The sequence below is a fragment of the Schistocerca serialis genome, chromosome 9, assembly GCF_023864345.2.
Source record: "Schistocerca serialis cubense isolate TAMUIC-IGC-003099 chromosome 9, iqSchSeri2.2, whole genome shotgun sequence".
Taxonomy (NCBI): Eukaryota; Metazoa; Arthropoda; class Insecta; order Orthoptera; family Acrididae; genus Schistocerca; species Schistocerca serialis.
This window is the reverse complement of record NC_064646.1, coordinates 340,049,928-340,068,894: the sequence shown is the minus strand read 5'-3', so window position 1 is coordinate 340,068,894 and position 18,967 is coordinate 340,049,928. Positions and strand designations below refer to the sequence as shown.

Sequence of the window (18,967 nt, the reverse complement as noted above, 5' to 3'; positions counted from 1 at the left end):
CTTGCATAAACCATTTTGCATTTCGATTTTATTTTCAGATGACCTTACTTTAGGATAAATGACCAGCAGCACCTGCAAACAATCTAAGAGGGCGTCACAGGTTGTCTTCTAAATCGTGAAGAGCAGAGGACCTATAACGCTTCCTTGGAGAACCTTCAGATAAAACTTCGGTTTCTATTGATGACTTCCAATCAGTTGCTAAAAACTGTGACCTTTCTCACAAGAAATCACAATTACAATCGTACAGTCGTGAGAGTACTCTTTAGGAACAGAATTTGGTTAGAAGTAACTTGTGAGGAATGGTTTTAAAAGTCTTCTGGAAATCAAAAATATGCAGTGAACTTGAGGATTCCTGTTAATAACGCTCATAACTTTGTGTGAATTAAGAGCGAGATCTGTATCAGAGGAAATATTTTTCTGAATCCGTTTTGGTTATGTGTCAATAGATAGTTTCCTTCAAAATCTTGCATAATATAGAATTAAATTATAGGAGCAGAATTCTTAGTGCAAATCAGTGTCCGTGATATGAGCCTATATTTCAGAAGATTGCTTCTATTTTCTTTTTTGTATATTGGTGTAACTGTGCAACTTCTCAGTCTTTAGGTACGAATCTTTAGTCGAACGAGCTGTTACGTATGGCTGCTAAAAATCGAAATATTTCATCAGCATACTTCGAAAGGAACCTAATTGGTATATAATCAGGACTGGGAAACTTTCTTTTACTCATATTAAGCGTCTTAAGTTGCTTTACTAAACCGATAGTCTTTACTTCTACATTACTGTAGATAACAGCTGTTTTTGATTAAAATTCTAGATATTTACTGCATATTCTGTTATGAAGGAATTTCGGAAAACCGCAATTGTGAGTGGTATCACCAGTAACATAACCATTGTTATCATGCAGTGAAAAGTACTGACTCTGTCTTGTTGCTGGTATACTTTAGATACGACCAGAATATTTTTGGGTTTTCAGACAGAACTTCTGAAAACTATTAAATGCATGTCGCTTTGAAGTCCATGCTAACTCTCTAGCTTTTGTATTTCGCCAGTCTTGGAAGTTTTGATTTGTTTTAAATCTGGCATGCTTTTTCTCGTTGCTTCTGCAACAGTGTCCTTACCTGTTTCGTGTATCATGGAGGGGCGAGAGAGAATCTGTTCTATGTGTTATTACTTTAATTGGTATAAAACTCTTCACTGGTGTCAATACTGCTTCTTTGGATGCAAGTCACGTCTGGTCGACGACTAAATAGCTATTTTGGAAACAAAGGAGACTATCTCTTAGGAAGGCATCTAACGAAATTTATCTCCTTTTTCTAAAAATATATTTTGCTTTCTTTTGATGAATTTGGATGTTACGGTATTCAGACTCCCTACAACGACCTTATCGGCACTAATCCCTGTATCCATCTGTTTGCTTAGGATTGTTTGTAACTAGGAGGTCTAGTATGTTATCGGAACCATTTACAGCTCATGCGGACTCTGGAACTAAATGCTCAAAATAATTTTCGGAGAAAACATTTACTAGATTTTCGGACTATGTTTTATGCCCTCAACCAACGTCAAACAAACATTTTCGCTAACATTTTGAGGTGTAGGTTGACGCCACCACCAAATATAACTGTATGAGTCGGGTACCTATCCGAAATGAGACTCATATTTTCCATAAACCTTTCAGGAACAGTGTAATTTGAGTCGTAGTGTTGGTAAAAGGAACCAATTAATAATTTATTCCGGTTGTCTAGTATAGCCTTTATCCGCACTACCTGACAACTACCTGATTCAATTTCACAACAAAATAAACTACTTGTAACTGTAACGAACACACCATCGCCAACACAATTTAACCTACCCTTTCTTATCGTTAGCTTCATAGAGTTTTCAGAGCAGATAACGATTTCTGTTTCACTGATTTCTTTGAATGCCTGGACCTTACGACGTTACCTTGGTTTTCTGCTGGTGAATAGTTGTTCTCTGACCAGCAGTCAATACGAGGAAAGCATGTGTGGTTGCTCGCACATAAGTTAGTTGGGCTATGCACGACGCCGTTTAAAAACGAATAGTTTGATGTCGTCATAGTGTATAGCCGCGCACGTCTGCTTTCATGCCCAGCAGCTAACTCGCTGCAAATAATAATCTATAGCTGTGATCCTGCAGTCAAATACTCTATGGATTGGCTAGAATTGTGAATTAATAAAATACACAGAAATACAAAGCTGAAGACGGGGTTCTATTCTAAAGTCTGTAATCGATGTAGACCACAGAACTATGTTGAATAATGTTTATTCAACAGAGTACGTCTCAAATAAACAGATAGTGGTCCTATAAAGATTTTTTAAAATAAGTCACCGAAAATACCTTTGTCCAGTGCAATAAAGTTACATTGAGAGCGTTTTGTGAATGGTAGCAAAATCCCCAAACTAAATAATCTTCAAAGATATGCGAAATTAGGTCTATTTCGTGATCACAACTCAAGAAATATTCACCAAGTCAAAACAGTTCTGAGCCCAACGTGATGATTTACACATTAACGCACGCGAAATAACGAGTGAAAACTCGTACTCTATCCTCAATTCCATAACGCAATCGGAAAAAGTTAGAATATCGTAGAAGCCGTTCACCACGCAGAATCTAATGCCGACACGACCGAATGTCACACTGTGGCACAAACAGATCTGCTTTCCACCAGATCTCAGCCTCAAGTGTCCTCTTCAACGTCTAAACGAAAAGTGTCCAGCGTCGATCCCTTGCGTGAGCCACAGGGAAACTGTCTCTCTCCACTCTGGTGTGTTCCGCGAGTGCCAGCTTTTTCCATTAAAAATCGCAGCACCAAAAAGAAGTTGTGTGAGGTAAATGAAAATTGATATGTGTGTTTCTACATCTGAAAGATGAGGTCTACTTAAACTTCTCTCCAGTGTCTTCTCGCACACGGTGAGCGTTCCTACTAGTTGCCTTCGTCCTTGCCAAACTCTGTCTTGGCCGTCAAGGGCCGCCGGCTTTTTCCCCATTTGAGAATGTTTGGAGCGTTGTGGACACGGTCCTCCAAACAGCTGGGGTTTTGACGATCTAACGTGTCACCTGGACATAATTTAGCACTATATCCCTCATGGGGACATTAACTCTATTAATCAACGCCAAGCCAGAGGTGGACCAATACTTACTCACTTTGTGAACCTCTTCTCTTGAATAAATCATCCCACTGTTCTGTAATTGCAATCATTTGTTTGTCTCTACATGTTCATCACACCTATCGATTTCCATTCAATTCTGGTAATTTCTTTGTGGTGCATCGTTTTTCTTTTCGTCTTAGAGTGTATCTTTTGGCGGCGGACGTGAAATTGGCGGATGTGGAAGAATGGTGAATGAGCGGGACTGGTGCCAGGAAAAATGCTACCGCTAACGTTTCCCCTGCATCCCGGTGACTGGTGCGCGAAAGAGGAGGCTCCTGTTACCAACAGCCGCACCTTGCGCCAGGGCGATGCGTCCATTCCCCACCATTGAGCTGTTTCTCTGGCCCTGACCCAAGCAGTTGCAAAGCTGAGTTTGCACTAAAACCGAGTGTCGCTGCCATCCTCTCTGTTTCAAAACAATCGTGTCCTCAGCTACAGACTCACATAGGAGGGAAACGAGGTTGTGGCACAAATTGCACACAGTTTTAATGAAAGTGGTACCTACTGTCCCCTTTCAAAATCATAGTATGTATTTCAAAAGACTTGCTCAACTCAGAATGACATTTACAAGTTCACAAACTAAATTTCACATGTATTATACACTGAGCTGACAAAAGTCGCGAGAACTCCTAATATCGTGTCTAACCTCCTTTTGCTGGCGTAGTGCTGCAACCCGACATGTTATTGACCCAACAAGTCGCTGGAAATCCCGTGCAGAAATTCTGAGCCATACCTCTATAGCCGTCCATCATTGCGATCGTACTGTCGGTGTAGGATTTTCCGCAACAAACTGTCCCCTCAGTTATGTGCCATAGATGTTTGATGGGATTCATATTCGGTGATCTGAATGGCCACATCATACTCTGAAAATGTCCAGAATGTTCTTCAAACCAATAGCGAACAATTGTGGATCATACGTAGAGCATCTTCATTCATAAAAATTCCATCGTTGTTTGCGAACTTGAAAACCAAAAAGGCTGCAAATGATCTCCAGATAGTCGAACATAACCATTTCCAGTCAATCATCGGCTCAGTCGGACCAAAGACTCCAGTCTGTTCGATGTCAACACAGCCCACACCATTATGGAGCCACCACCAGCTTGCACAGGGCCTCGTTGACAACTTGGATCCATGACTTCGGGGGGTCTGCGCCACACTCTAAAGGAGGATTCACACTTAACGGAACGTCACCGTCACGTTTTGGACCGTCGACGGTCAGAGAAATTTCTGAGCATTCACACTAGACGGCACGTCAACGTCGACACAACGTCGTGTGGTGGTTCATAATACACTCGCCAGAGGCGCTTTTGTAGTCTATTGGTTTATTATCGGCATAGTTTCGGATCTTCATAAAATGCCAAAATTTGTTAATAAAGTTGTTAATAAAGAGCTTACCTGGATTCTTGTTTCACTTAGATGAAGAAAAAAATCAAGTTCTTATTCCTGATACAGGTATTACCGAAAAAGTTTCATATAAATTATCAGTGAGCTATTCATTCATTTACTATGATGCTGTTCTCCATAGGAAACATGTCTAATAGGATACACCAGATTTTGGCTGCCTACAACACTATTGAAATTTTAAATCTAAATAGTATAACCAGATAAGCTTCTGTTCCTTCATATGTAACAGTAGCTCTCATTCAGAACAGTAATTGATATCATAGTAAAATATTGGTTGTCACTGTAAGGGCTTAACATGATTAATAAGTATACAGGGTGATTCAAAAAGAATACCACAACTTTAGGAATTTAAAACTCTGCAACGACAAAAGGCAGAGCTAAGCACTATCTGTCGGCGAATTAAAGGAGCTATAAAGTTTCATTTAGTTGTACATTTGTTCGCCATTTCAGCCAATAAAGTTTTTGGTCCCTTTTTCTTCGAAGGTGCTACTGTAACTGGACTACAGTATCTGGAGATGTTAGAGAATTGGCTGTTCCCTCAGCTCGAACAAGAAACACAACAATTCATATTTCAGCAGGATGGAGCGCCACCACATTGGCACTTATCTGTCCGTAACTACCTGAACGTCAACTACCCGAGGCGATGGATCGGCCGCCAGGCAGCCCGTGACACAGCACGTCATCACTGGCCTCCAAGAAGTCCTGATCTTACCCCCTGCGATTTTTGCTTATGGGGGTATGTTAAGGATATGGTGTTTCGGCCACCTCTCGCAGCCACCATTGATGATTTGAAACGAGAAATAACAGCAGCTATCCAAACTGTTACGCCTGATATGCTACAGAGAGTGTGGAACGAGTTGGAGCATCGGGTTGATATTGCTCGTGTGTCTGGAGGGGGCCATATTGAACATCTCTGAACTTGTTTTTGAGTGAAAAAAAACCTTTTTAAATACTCTTTGTAATGATGTATAACAGAAGGTTATATTATGTTTCTTTCATTAAATACACATTTTTAAAGTTGAGGTATTCTTTTTGAATCACCCTGTATATTCATCTCTCACCTCCTTCCTCCCCCCCCCCCTTCCCCCCGCCACACACACACACACCATCAAAAAATGAGAAGGCGTAGCCTAACCAAAACCCTGAAAGAAAATTTCCTATTAATTTCGTGTTAAGTCACCTCTGACTTGGCTGCTTGGTTCTCTAAAATTCTAGTCATCAGCATAAATAAGTCACAAACACAACAAAAAATACTTTGGGTGTAACAGGTGATTGTTTGCATTATTCGGTTGTTAAGACAGAACTACACTGTGAAGAGACGTTTTATTTAATCAACTTATACATAGAAGTGCTTCCAAACTGTGTAACAAACAGCACTGTTCACGATGTATCACTACTAATATTTTCACACACTTGATCCCTTTCTAGATCAGACACTATTCTGTAAATTTCGTCTTTAGCTTGTATTTGCCGCAATGGGGACAATCTCTTTACACTGGCACATATCCCTGAAAGAAAACTGTCAATGTGATCTTCCTTTGGCTGTGTCGCTGGAATATAATTCATCAGAGAAGCAGATGCAGAGTCTGTAGTTCTCCTCTTATTGCCACTTTGACTACGCTTTTGCATGACAGGCCTGCTTGTCTCTGACCTCAAATCACTGTTATTTTCAATGTCCGGAATAGGTGATGACACCTCACTGTTTGATTCATCCTCTGAACAAATATCAACAGTTATGTTAGAAACTGTTTGCCGCTCCAGCATGTATGGGCGCAGGAAAGCCATAATCTCCTCATACTTCCATGGCTTCTTGGGTATGGCAGCTTGTCCACTATTTGGTTTTTTAATAACACATTTTCTAAATTGGTCTCTCAGTGACACCCATCGTCGCTTGCATTCAGGACCTGAAATAAGACAACATATACAGCTGTTAATAGAGTGCTTGGAGTAGTCTAACGCTTTTTAAAAAAATAATTAGGGACTTCCCAAACTTTTAACGGGGACACAAACACGGTTTGCTTTCATTTATTTTTACAACAGCTTCCCAATAATATGAGGTACTTTTCATTTGCTATGCTGTTAATCAGCACATAGGCAATAGACACCATTTCTTGGAAATCATCCAGGTTTCTATAAAAACATACTTTTGTTCAAAAATTTTCATGAGTAAACACTATCTACAAAATGTTCAATTACAGCCTACACAAAGCTGAAGAAACTTTGTACGCCTTATCTAGTAATTTACAAAACTGCTAACAAACATATTTGTATCCTGTGATCTTTTTCTAGCTCCAAATATATATGAGAATAAGGTAAGAGATTCTTTACGTACTAGGTACAAGAATGAATGTCCATTTATTTCCTTTTCACATGAATCAATGTAGTAAGTGATTGTATATTCTGTCATCCCATTAAAAGGTTTTTTGGTAATTACTCAGTCACAATGTGTCTGTTTTACATAAAAGAAGTGTTGTTTCATTCTGATCAAACGTATAGAGCAATAACACTTTTGTAATTTAAAGAATACGAGTGGCCCATGTGCATTGCCAGATTTTCTATATGGTGTGTTATTTACATAAATATTAAATTACTGCAATATTTCGAAATTATAGCAACAGTGTTACATTAGATACGATATATTTTACTTTGAGGCTTTATACACTGCACAGCACAAAAGCGTCTGCTAAATTACTTTGTGCTACTCCCTCAGATAAATACTGGAAATATACAGCCCAATAAAACTGACTGGAACTATTCTCCGTTACGTGTATACAGCATCCACGTGCAGTACATAATTTAAAGATCCTGAAATGCTAGGTGCACGTCAATACAACATAAATTCGGTCAACACCAGTGTATTTACGTTGCTGGAGTTTGTAAGTTTTAAAAAACACCTTGTACAGTATATAATGTTTTTACCGTGGAACGCTGCACACGGTACTCCACTCAAATATTCATCGTTGTAGCGAAAACTTTCGCACATACTAACTACGTACCACTTAACAATCCTTAGTAGAAAGTAAAATTAAATTGCGTTTCATTTACCTGGACGCCCCATCTCTTCTCCAATTTCCTTCCACAGTGTTTCTTTACAAACGGAATCACTATATCTCCTATCAGTCATATTATATAGCTCTGAATGAGAACGAACTAATTCAATCAAATACTCGTCGAACTCCATTATCTAAACAAAATAATAAATACAATAGAAAACACCGGAGCTTACTTGTAATTAGAATAAATAACAAAGAGAAACTCGGAACTATAAAAAATTGATTCTTACATGTTAGGTACAAGCAAAGTTTTCGAACCACATCTGCCTAACCTCCCGCTTTCCAAAATATATAAACAGGGGCCGAGTAAAAACATGGAGGCAGTCCTTCGAAAACCAGAGATTTACATCACTTCAACTCACCGTCATGACGGGAAACATTCTCCGAAAGAATGCGTGACGTTGACGTGACGGAGACGTTCCGGGACGCAGACGTAGAGTGTGAACACAGCCATTAGAAACACAGGGAAGAATGTTTTGACGTGACGGACGTGACAGAGACGTTCCGTTAAGTGTGAATCGACCTTTATTCTACCATCAGCTCTCACCAGCTGAAGTCGGATCTCATTTGACCAGGCCACGGTTTTCCAGTCGTCTAGGGTCCAGCCGATGTGGTCACGAGCGCTGCGCAGGATAGGCGCTGCAGGCGATGTCGTACTGTTAGCAAAGGCAGCCGCGTCAGTAGTTTGCTGCCGTAGCCCATTAACGCCAAGTTTCGCCGCACTGTCGTAACGGATATGTTCGTCGTACGTCCCACACAGATTTCTGTGGCTATTGCAGCCAATGTTACTTGTCTCTTAACACTGACGCCTCCATGCAAACGCTGCAGCTCTCGGTCGTTAAGGGAAGCACGTCGGCCAATATGTTGCGCGTGTCTGAAATTTGATATTCTCGGTACACTCCTGCCACTGTGAAACTCAGAATATTGAATTTGCTAAAGATTTCCGAAGTGGAGTGTCCCATGTGTTTACCCCAACTACCACTCCGCGTTCAAAGTTTGTTAATTGCCGTAGTGCGACCATACTCACATCGAACACCTTTCCACATAAATCAACTGAGTACGAATGGCAGTCCCACCAGTGCATTGCCCCTTTATACTTTTCGTACGCCATACTACCGCCACGCCAGCAGCTGTGGCCGAGCGGTTCTAGACGCTTCAGGCGGGAACCGCGCTGCTGCTACGGTCGACACGATATTAGGAGTACGGTCGCAGGTTCGAATCCTGCCTCGGCCATGGATGTGTGTGATGTCCTTAGGTTAGTTAGGTTTAAGTAGGTCTAAGTCTAGGGGACTGATGACCTCAGATGTTAAGTCCCATAGTGCTCAGAGCCATTTGAACCATTTTTGAACTACCGCCATCTGTATATGTGACCATCTCTACCTCACTTCAGTATGTAACAAAGTAGCACAATTTGATATTTTCTGTGATCTATGTAAAGCATTCGGCAACGTAACTCCTAATATCCTCCTATATAAACTGAGATTTTACGGAATTGATAGTATAACAGCCAATGGATCATATACGTACCCAATGGGATGCGGAAAGTTGTACTTCGTTACTAATTCAACTAATGTAATCCGAGCACATTATTCTGGCAGGGGAGAAATGATGTATGGGTTTGCTAAGGCTCTATCTTAGGTTCGCTGTTGTTTCTCATATAAGTAAACGATCTTCTAATATATAACAAGCAGAATTAGTTCTTTTTGCTGATTACAGTGGTTTTTTTTCGATTCAAACGTATATACAACAACATTAGAAATGATAAATAATGTTCTTAAAAGTATTACTGAGTAGTTCTCTGCAAATGGTCCATACTCAGTTTCAAAGACGCACACCGCCTTCAGTTTCCTGCATCTAGTTACTACACCAACGATAAATAAAACAAATGATAAGGAAATAAAAGATATGGCTGGAACTTCAAATATTCATATGAATGAGAATTTAAACTAAAAAAAAAAAACACAGACACAACGGGGTATTGGCTAAGTGTGAGTAGTACTCGCGCATTGAGGACACTGTTGTACAAACTGTAGTTCACCCATCCCGAGTATCGAGAATCTCAATGATTTTTTGCCTGTTATCGACACCGATAAGGGCAAGATATTGGTCACAGACCGTATTAAAATCTCTACAATAGTTCCTCAGGCTAACCCAGACGTACAAAAAGAAGCAAGCAGGGAACTTAGAGAGAGAGAGAGAGAGAGAGAGAGAGAGAGAGAGAGAGAGAGAGAGTGAGTGAAAGAGAGACAGAGAGATTTAATAAAACATTTTGTATTGAGTTACTAAAACATGACTACGACTTACATTTCATGTTTACTTCCGGTCATGCTCATCTTTTATATTATTGACGGATGGTGAATTTTGTGTATGTTCAGATGAAAAAAAGACATATTAATGTAATATAATTACAAATTAACAAGTTTCAGATTTCTTTACTTCAGATGCACTGTGAAAACTTTAGTCTTGCCGAACTTCATAATTATGGTTCAACGGCCCTACAGGTTTAGATGAGAGAGCTTGCGAGTGGTAAAAATATGTGACATAAATAACTAAAGCTTTTGATTACATTCACTTGGAAGTTTGCATTTTGTACACCGGCAAGGAGTTATAGGTAACAGTATGTGACACAAAATGTAACACTGAAAGTGATTCACCAGCCTGCTGCAAAGAAAAAGGGACCTTAACAGACGGACAGACTAATTGACAAATAAGATTAAAAATAGTTTTTTCATGTGATATACTCATAAATTAATAATTTTAGAAGTTTTTTTTTCCTTTTCTTGTGATGTGAAACGTTGTTTCTTGCCAAATTTAATGATTCTAGGTCAACTGAAAGTGAGGTTTCGATGAGTGGGTTTTCGCGTATCATTTTGTAGACAGCTGTTTAAGGAATTAGCTATTTCGACTACCGCCTCACAATATATTTATCCTCTCATTAAGTCTGTTGTAAATAATCCACTGTTTCAAACGGAACGATGGTGTGCATAATTACAATACCAGAAGAAAAAATGACATTTATTATTCTACATTAAGGTTGTCTTTAGCACAAAAAGAGGACAGTGCTGCTATCAGAATTAATGAATAACGCAATGATGTTAAGTGCCTGATAGATAGCAGAGCTAATCTGGAAAGCAAACTGAAAAAGTTTCTCCTTGTCAGCTCCTTATATATCGCAGAAAAATATGTATTTATATAAAATAATGTGTAGGACAACGTTTCAGCCACAACTTGCGGCTTGGTTCGCAGAACTGATTTTTTTCCTCTATATAGGAAAGTGAATTAGTGCTGACAAAACGAGACGGAACGCTAAACGTATCGTCGGGTATGCGGCCGACAGCGGCGATTTGGAATTCACGTTTTCCCTGCACGCCGTCAGCAAATGAGTGTGTGGCGACTACTGGCCGTGTCGTGGGAAAGCACGAAAACGTACATTCGTGTTCGCGCCCCTTCAGTACATTGCTAGCGTATAGCGTTGAAGAGGATTATAACACCTGTTCTCCTCACAGCAGCCATCAGATGTGGTCTTCACACACGTCGTGTAAAGTGTGCCTCACTCCTGGAAGTAGTAACATTTTTGAAGCTCTCAGCGAAGACTCAGCTGCACTTCTACGTCGCAGAAAGAGGCGGAGTTCCGTGTGACCTACACACCATTACGCAGATTGTGACAGGCGTGTGGGCTGGCACATCTCCCAGAGACAAGGTGCAAAAATCTGAAGAAGAGTCTGTGCAAGATACTGATGAGTCCCTCCTTTACCTGGTTACTCGGGGTTTCTCGCTTCTGCAGCACAGTTACAAAACATTTCTCTGATGCCAAAGATCACTGTGTTCTTACACTTACTACAAGGCTTGTTAGAAAAGGTCGTTTTTCTTTCGACGTTGGGAGTGTGCCCCGTGACCAGACTGGAACATCTACAGTGTTTCTGCAGACTGTCTGATGACTATGTTGTATCATTTCAGCTTGGTTTTCCTAGTCCGAAGTTTGCAGGATATAAACGGTCTGAGGGAAATGTAAGCTTTCTTTATGTTCCGTAGTCTAATTTCGTATCGGCATGTCTTCTGTTGCACTCATTTATGTGTATACCAAGGTATTTGAAGTTTGGAGTGTTCTTGAAAGTGTAGTTTCCAATGTGAATGTCATCACGTTCTTCTGTAGTCATGTTTTCCCTTTGTGTCCTCATGTATTCTGTCTTTTTTCCATTAATTTTTAAACGTATTTTCATGGCGATTTCATTTAGTTTCTTGAACAGGGTACTCCTCCGTTGCGACCTCGGTATAATGGGTGAGTATTTGCAATATAGTGCGTGACAATACTTTCTGTGTTGTGTCCAGCAGAGAAATTCCTCTACATTTCTTGCAGTTTCGTTTATGCCTTTCATTGTGATTCATTTCTTCCATGCATCCGGTACTTTTCCATCTCGACAAATTTTATGAATAAGATGGAAGAATTTTTCATGAAGACTGTGATCGCCCTATGTCAGCAATTCCATTAGTATTCCGTCAGTTCAAGCCGATTTTATGTTTTTGAATCTTTTCAAACTGTTGGTTATCTCTTGGTACGCTGGTCATTTGCAAGAGGTTCATCTGCTGCAGGGCATGTTTTCTCTAGTTTGTTTTTCAATCCAGAACAGCTCAATAGGTCGCCGAAATATTCTTTACAACCCTGCACTATATACGTGGTCCAGCGATAATGTTACTGTTGATTTCGTGAAGAGCTACTGTCCGCAGCTGATTCCCCTTCCCTTGCGGATGTTGTTTTTCTTTCTGACCGCAAATACAGCCTCTTATCTCTTCTGTATCTCCCTGTAGCCCTGTTCTAATTCTTCGTAAGTCCGTCTAGAGTAAACTTATGCCTTTTGTATTACTTTCATTGACTTCTTCTATTGTTTCGTCAAGTATTTCAAATCTGTTGCTGCCTTTCAGTGCATACTGACAAGTTTCAGGATTTTTGGCTGAACTTCATACTGCACTGTGCGTCCTGTCCTTGGTGTTTACCCTGATTTGTTTTCGATTTGATTTCCGTATACGCAACCAACAAGCTATGCTCAGACCCTATGTCGACTCCTCGGCCAATGTTATAAACAAGGTAACATGTTTTTACATTCCCAAATGTTATGTTTTCCCCCCATTTACCTTATTTTCTATTGGTCCCCTCGAAAAACCTTATTATCTCAGTCAATTGTTTTGATGCCTTTAAAAATTTGGTACGGACAATATTTCCTATATTTTGCAATTCTGGACCACTATCACAAGCTTCGACACTGATTTTCAAATCGATTGATGTGAAAACTATATCCTGCTCTCGCTCACACACATTTATGCATACCGTAAAACTGTATACCCTAGTTTTCTTCTGAAAGTAAATCATTTTGGTTTCTTTGATAAATATAGGTCGCATTTTTAGGGCCCTCTCAAAATTTTCTCGCAAAGTTTTGACATCTGACTGTACTCTAAACTGCTATAAGTAATCAAAAACAGCGTTGAATTTATATGTAATGCGCAAAATAATAGGTAAAAAAAACATTTTAATTTCAAGTTAACGCAATTAATATGTACTAATAGTGCAAGAGTTTCATTGACGAGTTGTTTTACCCTCTTAGTTTTGTCTGTCATAATATTATGACTCGTCAATTGCTTCTTCATGCCACTCAAAATTCATATGCATTTTTGCGGATTCAAGAAAGTTTTTGAAATTACTGAATCATGAATGTCATGATGACTGCAATGTGTTATACGTGACTGAACAAAGATCGCGTGTAACTGCTTTATAACAAACAACCATGGGTATAATGACACTCAGTCCGTTCGAAACATTCCTTTTATGCTATCAGTTCCACTTATGAAATTGTATTTTTTGTCAGGTTGCCATGAATTCGATAAAAGTTTTTACTTTCGATTTTCTCACTTCCGTTTTCGGTCTTTGTTCGTTAAGAGGTATAAATAACTTAGGAAAATCGGTCGCTTTTTCTCCCTATCGTAATATCCACGACTATATTTTACTCAGAATAATTTTCACGACAGAATTGTGTGTGGAATTTGATCGAACATTATCGTGTTATCAATCAAAAGGACTTCATCGACACTAAAAATAATAATAAGTAATTATAATTTGTGTAATAATTTAATTTTCTGTGTCAATAATATCTCCATGTTCATGGAAAATAGACAGTGCAAATCATCTTTGTTTATTTGTGATAATTGTAGATGAATGAGGCTTCTTCTTCGAACCATTGAACTGACTGGACGCGATTGATGTAGCACTGAGGTCTGTAAGAAACTGTAATGTGTCGTTAATTAATATTTGCTAAATAGTTACTTTGGATGTGAAATGATTTTAATTTATTTCAGAGTTTAATCCATTGTAATTCCCATCCTATATAAGTGTTAATTATTCCGCTAAGCTACTAATGAGCGCAGCCATTAGCGTTAGCGTTTACAGCGCAGTTTATTAGTAAATGGTAGAAAAGTAATAAGCAATTTTCATTGATAATATTTTCAAATGTTAATGCATAATGAGACTAAAGCAAAATGATTTAATGTATATCATTTGTTTGTGGTAAAATAGGTTCTGACGCGACAATCGATAAGTGATTGTCTCATGTCAGCCGCCATCTTAGTAAAATATTGCAGCGGCAGTTTTCAATAGAAATTTTATCAGACACAAATGTTGTTGGTTATAAATAATTACTACTTTGAAAAGACAAATTCAACTTAAATTGAATCATTAAATACAGTGCAGACAGCACGTTACGATATATAAATTCTTATCTGCTGATGTACGAGGCCTGATTATTTCGCACTACTTTTATGAAATATTTTAACAGGAAAAACACGTCTGTGTTGTACGCGTGTAGTATTCCGTGACAAACTGTTCATTTTGCTAAAGAGAAGTGCTTCCACCTCATATAACAGTAGTATAAATTTGATAAACGATCTGCAATTTAGTGCCATTTACACTACTTTACAGACGACATTGCTACTCAAACCTCAGGTGGAGATTTCTGTAGCAAAGTGACGATTATTAGCTGGGAAAAGCAATGTTGAGATCAAACGACTTGTTACGTTGACAATAAGATGTCTGGTTTTATTGGTGATCTCGCTGAAATATCACAACACATAATCAAGCCATGAATACTGTGCACGCCACACTATTCACTATGATTTTAAACCTCACAATGCGCAAAATTCTAAGTAAACCGTATCCATGCATCACCGCTCACTTAAACTTATTGTCGACTATGGAACAACTGAGAGACAACTTCATTTATTGCTGACAACACTTCTGCATCTACATCGATACTTCGCAAGCCACCTGACGGTGTGTGATGGAGGGTACCTCTGCTACCAGTAGCTGATCTTCCCCCTTCCCCGTTCCACTTGCGCGAATGGCGCGTGAGAGTTATTATTGGCAAGTCTCTGTATTCGAATTTCTCAATTTATTTTTTCATCGTGATCATTCGCTAGATGTATGTGGAAAGTACTCTCTCGAAATTTCAATAGGAAACCTCTCATTGACACACAGCGCCTCCGTTGTATTGTAACGTCTGCCTTTGTTGAGCATGTCTGTAAACGTTTCACGCCGACCAAACGATCCCGTGACGAAACGCGTCGCTCTCTCTCTCTCGCTCCCTCTCTCTCTTTTACCTGCGCTACCTGGTATGGGTCCCAGATTTTTCAATAATACTCAATAAAAGGGTCCCAGATAGATGAATAATACTCAGGGAAGGATCGAACAAGCGTCTTATCAATCACTTCTTTCGTGGATGAGTTACTCTTCCTGAAGAATCTTCCTATGAATCTGTCTGGCATCTACTTCTCCCACTGTTTGTTTTATGAGGTAACCCCATTTAAAGTCACTGAATACTTACGCCTAGATATGTTAGGCATATACTGTTTCCAGCAATTTGCCGTCAATAGTGTAGTCGTACAGTAGTGGATTTCTTTTCCTGTACGCAATATATTATACACTCCTGGAAATGGAAAAAAGAACAATTTTGACACCGGTGTGTCAGACCCACCATACTTGCTCCGGACACTGCGTGAGGGCTGTACAAGCAATGATCACACGCACGGCACAGCGGACACACCAGGAACCGCGGTGTTGGCCGTCGAATGGCGCTAGCTGCGCAGCATTTGTGCACCGCCGCCGTCAGTGTCAGCCAGTTTGCCGTGGCATACGGAGCTCCATCGCAGTCTTTAACACTGGTAGCATGCCGCGACAGCGTGGACGTGAACCGTATGTGCAGTTGACGGACTTTGAGCGAGGGTTGTACAGTGGGCATGCGGGAGGCCGGGTGGACGTACCGCCGAATTGCTCAACACGTGGGGCGTGAGGTCTCCACAGTACATCGATGTTGTCGCCAGTGGTCGGCGGAAGGTGCACGTGCCCGTCGACCTGGGACCGGACCGCAGCGACGCACGGATGCACGCCAAGACCGTAGGATCCTACGCAGTGCCGTAGGGGACCGCACCGCCACTTCCCAGCAAATTAGGGACACTGTTGCTCCTGGGGTATCGGCGAGGACCATTCGCAACCGTCTCCATGAAGCTGGGCTACGGTCCCGCACACCGTTAGGCCGTCTTCCGCTCACGCCCCAACATCGTGCAGCCCGCCTCCAGTGGTGTCGCGACAGGCGTGAATGGAGGGACGAATGGAGACGTGTCGTCTTCAGCGATGAGAGTCGCTTCTGCCTTGGTGCTAATGATGGTCGTATGCGTGTTTGGCGCCGTGCAGGTGAGCGCCACAATCAGGACTGCATACGACCGAGGCACACAGGGCCAAGACCCGGCATCATGGTGTGGGGAGCGATCTCCTACACTGGCCGTACACCACTGGTGATCGTCGAGGGGACACAGAATAGTGCACGGTACCGTCATCGAACCCATCGTTCTACCATTCCTAGACCGGCAAGGGAACTTGCTGTTCCAACAGGACAATGCACGTCCGCATGTATCCCGTGCCACCCAACGTGCTCTAGAAGGTGTAAGTCAACTACCCTGGCCAGCAAGATCTCCGGATCTGTCCCCCATTGAGCATGTTTGGGACTGGATGAAGCGTCGTCTCACGCGGTCTGCACGTCCAGCACGAACGCTGGTCCAAATGAGGCGCCAGGTGGAAATTGCATGGCAAGCCGTTCCACAGGACTACATCCAGCATCTCTACGATCGTCTCCATGGGAGAATAGCAGCCTGCATTGCTGCGAAAGGTGGATATACACTGTACTAGTGCCGACATTGTGCATGCTCTGTTGCCTGTGTCTATGTGCCTTTGGGTCTGTCGGTGTGATCATGTGATGTATCTGACCCCAGGAATGTGTCAATAAAGTTTCCCCTTCCTGGGACAATGAATTCACGGTGTTCTTATTTCAATTTCCAGGAGTGTATTTATTTACGTTCAAGCTCAACTGCCAGAGACTGCACCATTCTTCAGTCTTCTGTAGGTTATTTTGCAAATCGATACTGTCTTACCGGCCGCTGTGACCAAGCGATTCTAGGCGCTTCGGTCCGGAACCACGCGGCTGCTACCGTCGCAGGTTCTACTCCTGCCTCTTGCGTGGATGTGTACGATGTCCTTAGGTTAATTAGGTTTTCGTAGTTCTAAGTCTAGGGGACTGGTGACCTCAGATGTTAAGTCCCATAGTGCTTAGAGCCATTTGAACTATTTGATACTGTCTTCTCGCGCGGATAGTTTCTTATAGACAATCGCATCATCTGCGAACAGTCGCAAAATTCTTCCACCGCTTTCTACTAGATCATTTATATACATTGTAAACAGTAAGTCTTACCAGGCTTCCTTGGGATACTCCGAAAATTACCATTACAACTGTAGATTTTGTTGGGCAACGGCCTTGCCGCAGTTGATACACCGGTTCCCGTTAGATCACCGAAGTTAAGCGCTGTCGGGTGTGGCCGGCACTTGGGTGGGTGACCATCCAGGCCGCCATGCGCTGTTGCCGTTTTTCGGGGTGCATTCAGCCTCGTGATGCCAATGGAGGAGCTGCTCGACCGAATAGTAGCGGCTCCGGTCACGGAAAACCATTGTAGCGACTGGGAGAGCGGTGTGCTGACCACACGCACCTCCTATCTGCATCCTCAGCTGAGTATGACATGGCCGTCGGATGGTACCGATGGGCCACTTGTGGCCTGAAGACGGAGTGCTTTGTAGATTTTGTTCCTTCAAGAGCGACACGCTGAGTTCTGTCTGCAACGGAAGTCCTGAAGCCAGTCACAAATGTGGCCCGATACTCGATAAGATCGTTTTTTTTTTCACTAGACAGCAGTCGGGTACGGCGTAAAATAACTTCCTGAAGTCGAGGAACACAGCAGCAACCTGGGCGCAGTTATCTGCAACTTTCGTGTTAATTCCATAAATTATCTGGGAGTACGCATTAGGAGTGATTTAAAATGGAATGATCATATAAAGTTGATCGTCAGTAAAGCAGACGCCAGACTGAGATTCATTGGAAGAATCCTAAGGAAATGCAATCCGAAAACAAAGGAAGTAGGTTGCAGTACGTTTGTTCGCCCACTGCTTGAATACTGCTCAGCAGTGTGGGATCCGTACCAGATAGGGTTGATAGAAGAGATAGAGAAGATCCAACGGAGAGCAGCGCGCTTCGTTACAGGATCATTCAGTAACCGCGAAAGCGTTACGGAGATGATAGATAAACTCCAGTGGAAGACTCTGCAGGAGAGGCGCTCAGTAGCTCGGTACGGGCTTTCGTTGAAGTTTCGAGGACATCCCTTCACTGAGGAGTCAAGCAGTATATTGATCTCTCCTACGTATATCTCGCGAAGAGACCATGAGGATAAAATCAGAGAGATTAGAGCCCACACAGAGGCATACCGACAATCCTTCTTTCCACGAACAATACGAGACTGGAACAGAAGGGAGAACCGATAGGGGCACTCAAGGTAGCCTCCGCCACACACCGTCAGGTGGCTTGCGGAGTATGGATGTAGATGTAGACGTAGACAACAGAGTGAGCTGAGTTTCGCAAGATCTCTGTTAGCGGAATCCCTGTCGATTTTCATTTAGGAGATTTTCGTCCACCAAAAACGTCATATTGAGCATGAAACATGTTCCGTAATACTACAACAGACTGACTTCAGCGATACAGACATATAATTATGTGCATCTGTCCTACGACCCTTGTTCAAAAGGGGAAAGACCAGCCGTTTTTTCTAATCCCTGCGTACCCTTCGTTGGACCAACAAACTACGATAAACTGCTGCTAGAAGGGGAGAAAGCTCTTGCGCATTACCTTTCTAGAGTCTTATAGGCATCTCATCTGGTCCTGATACCTTTCCACCATTAAGCGATTGTAGTTGCATTTCTGTTCCCTT

At 41.5% G+C, this 18,967-nt stretch overlaps 1 protein-coding gene and 1 pseudogene across 1 annotated transcript; one reads left to right on the top strand and one right to left on the bottom strand.

The window, feature by feature from the left end:
* Positions 1–5,951: 5,951 nt before the first annotated feature.
* Positions 5,952–7,992, bottom strand: LOC126419605 (uncharacterized). The gene is made up of 3 exons (XM_050086794.1): positions 7,987–7,992; positions 7,617–7,755; positions 5,952–6,475 (listed from the first exon to the last, which is right to left on the bottom strand). Exons 1-3 carry the CDS (start codon positions 7,990–7,992, stop codon positions 5,952–5,954), a joined length of 669 nt encoding a protein of 222 aa, XP_049942751.1.
* A 9,467-nt stretch (positions 7,993–17,459) lies between these two features.
* Positions 17,460–17,577, top strand: LOC126420203 (5S ribosomal RNA; annotated as a pseudogene).
* Positions 17,578–18,967: the final 1,390 nt, after the last annotated feature.

Coding starts and splice junctions, on each gene's coding strand:
- LOC126419605 (XM_050086794.1), bottom strand. Junction 6,476..7,616: donor AGAAGAGATGGGGCGTCCAG/GTAAATGAAACG, acceptor GTCTTATTTCAG/GTCCTGAATGCAAGCGACGA.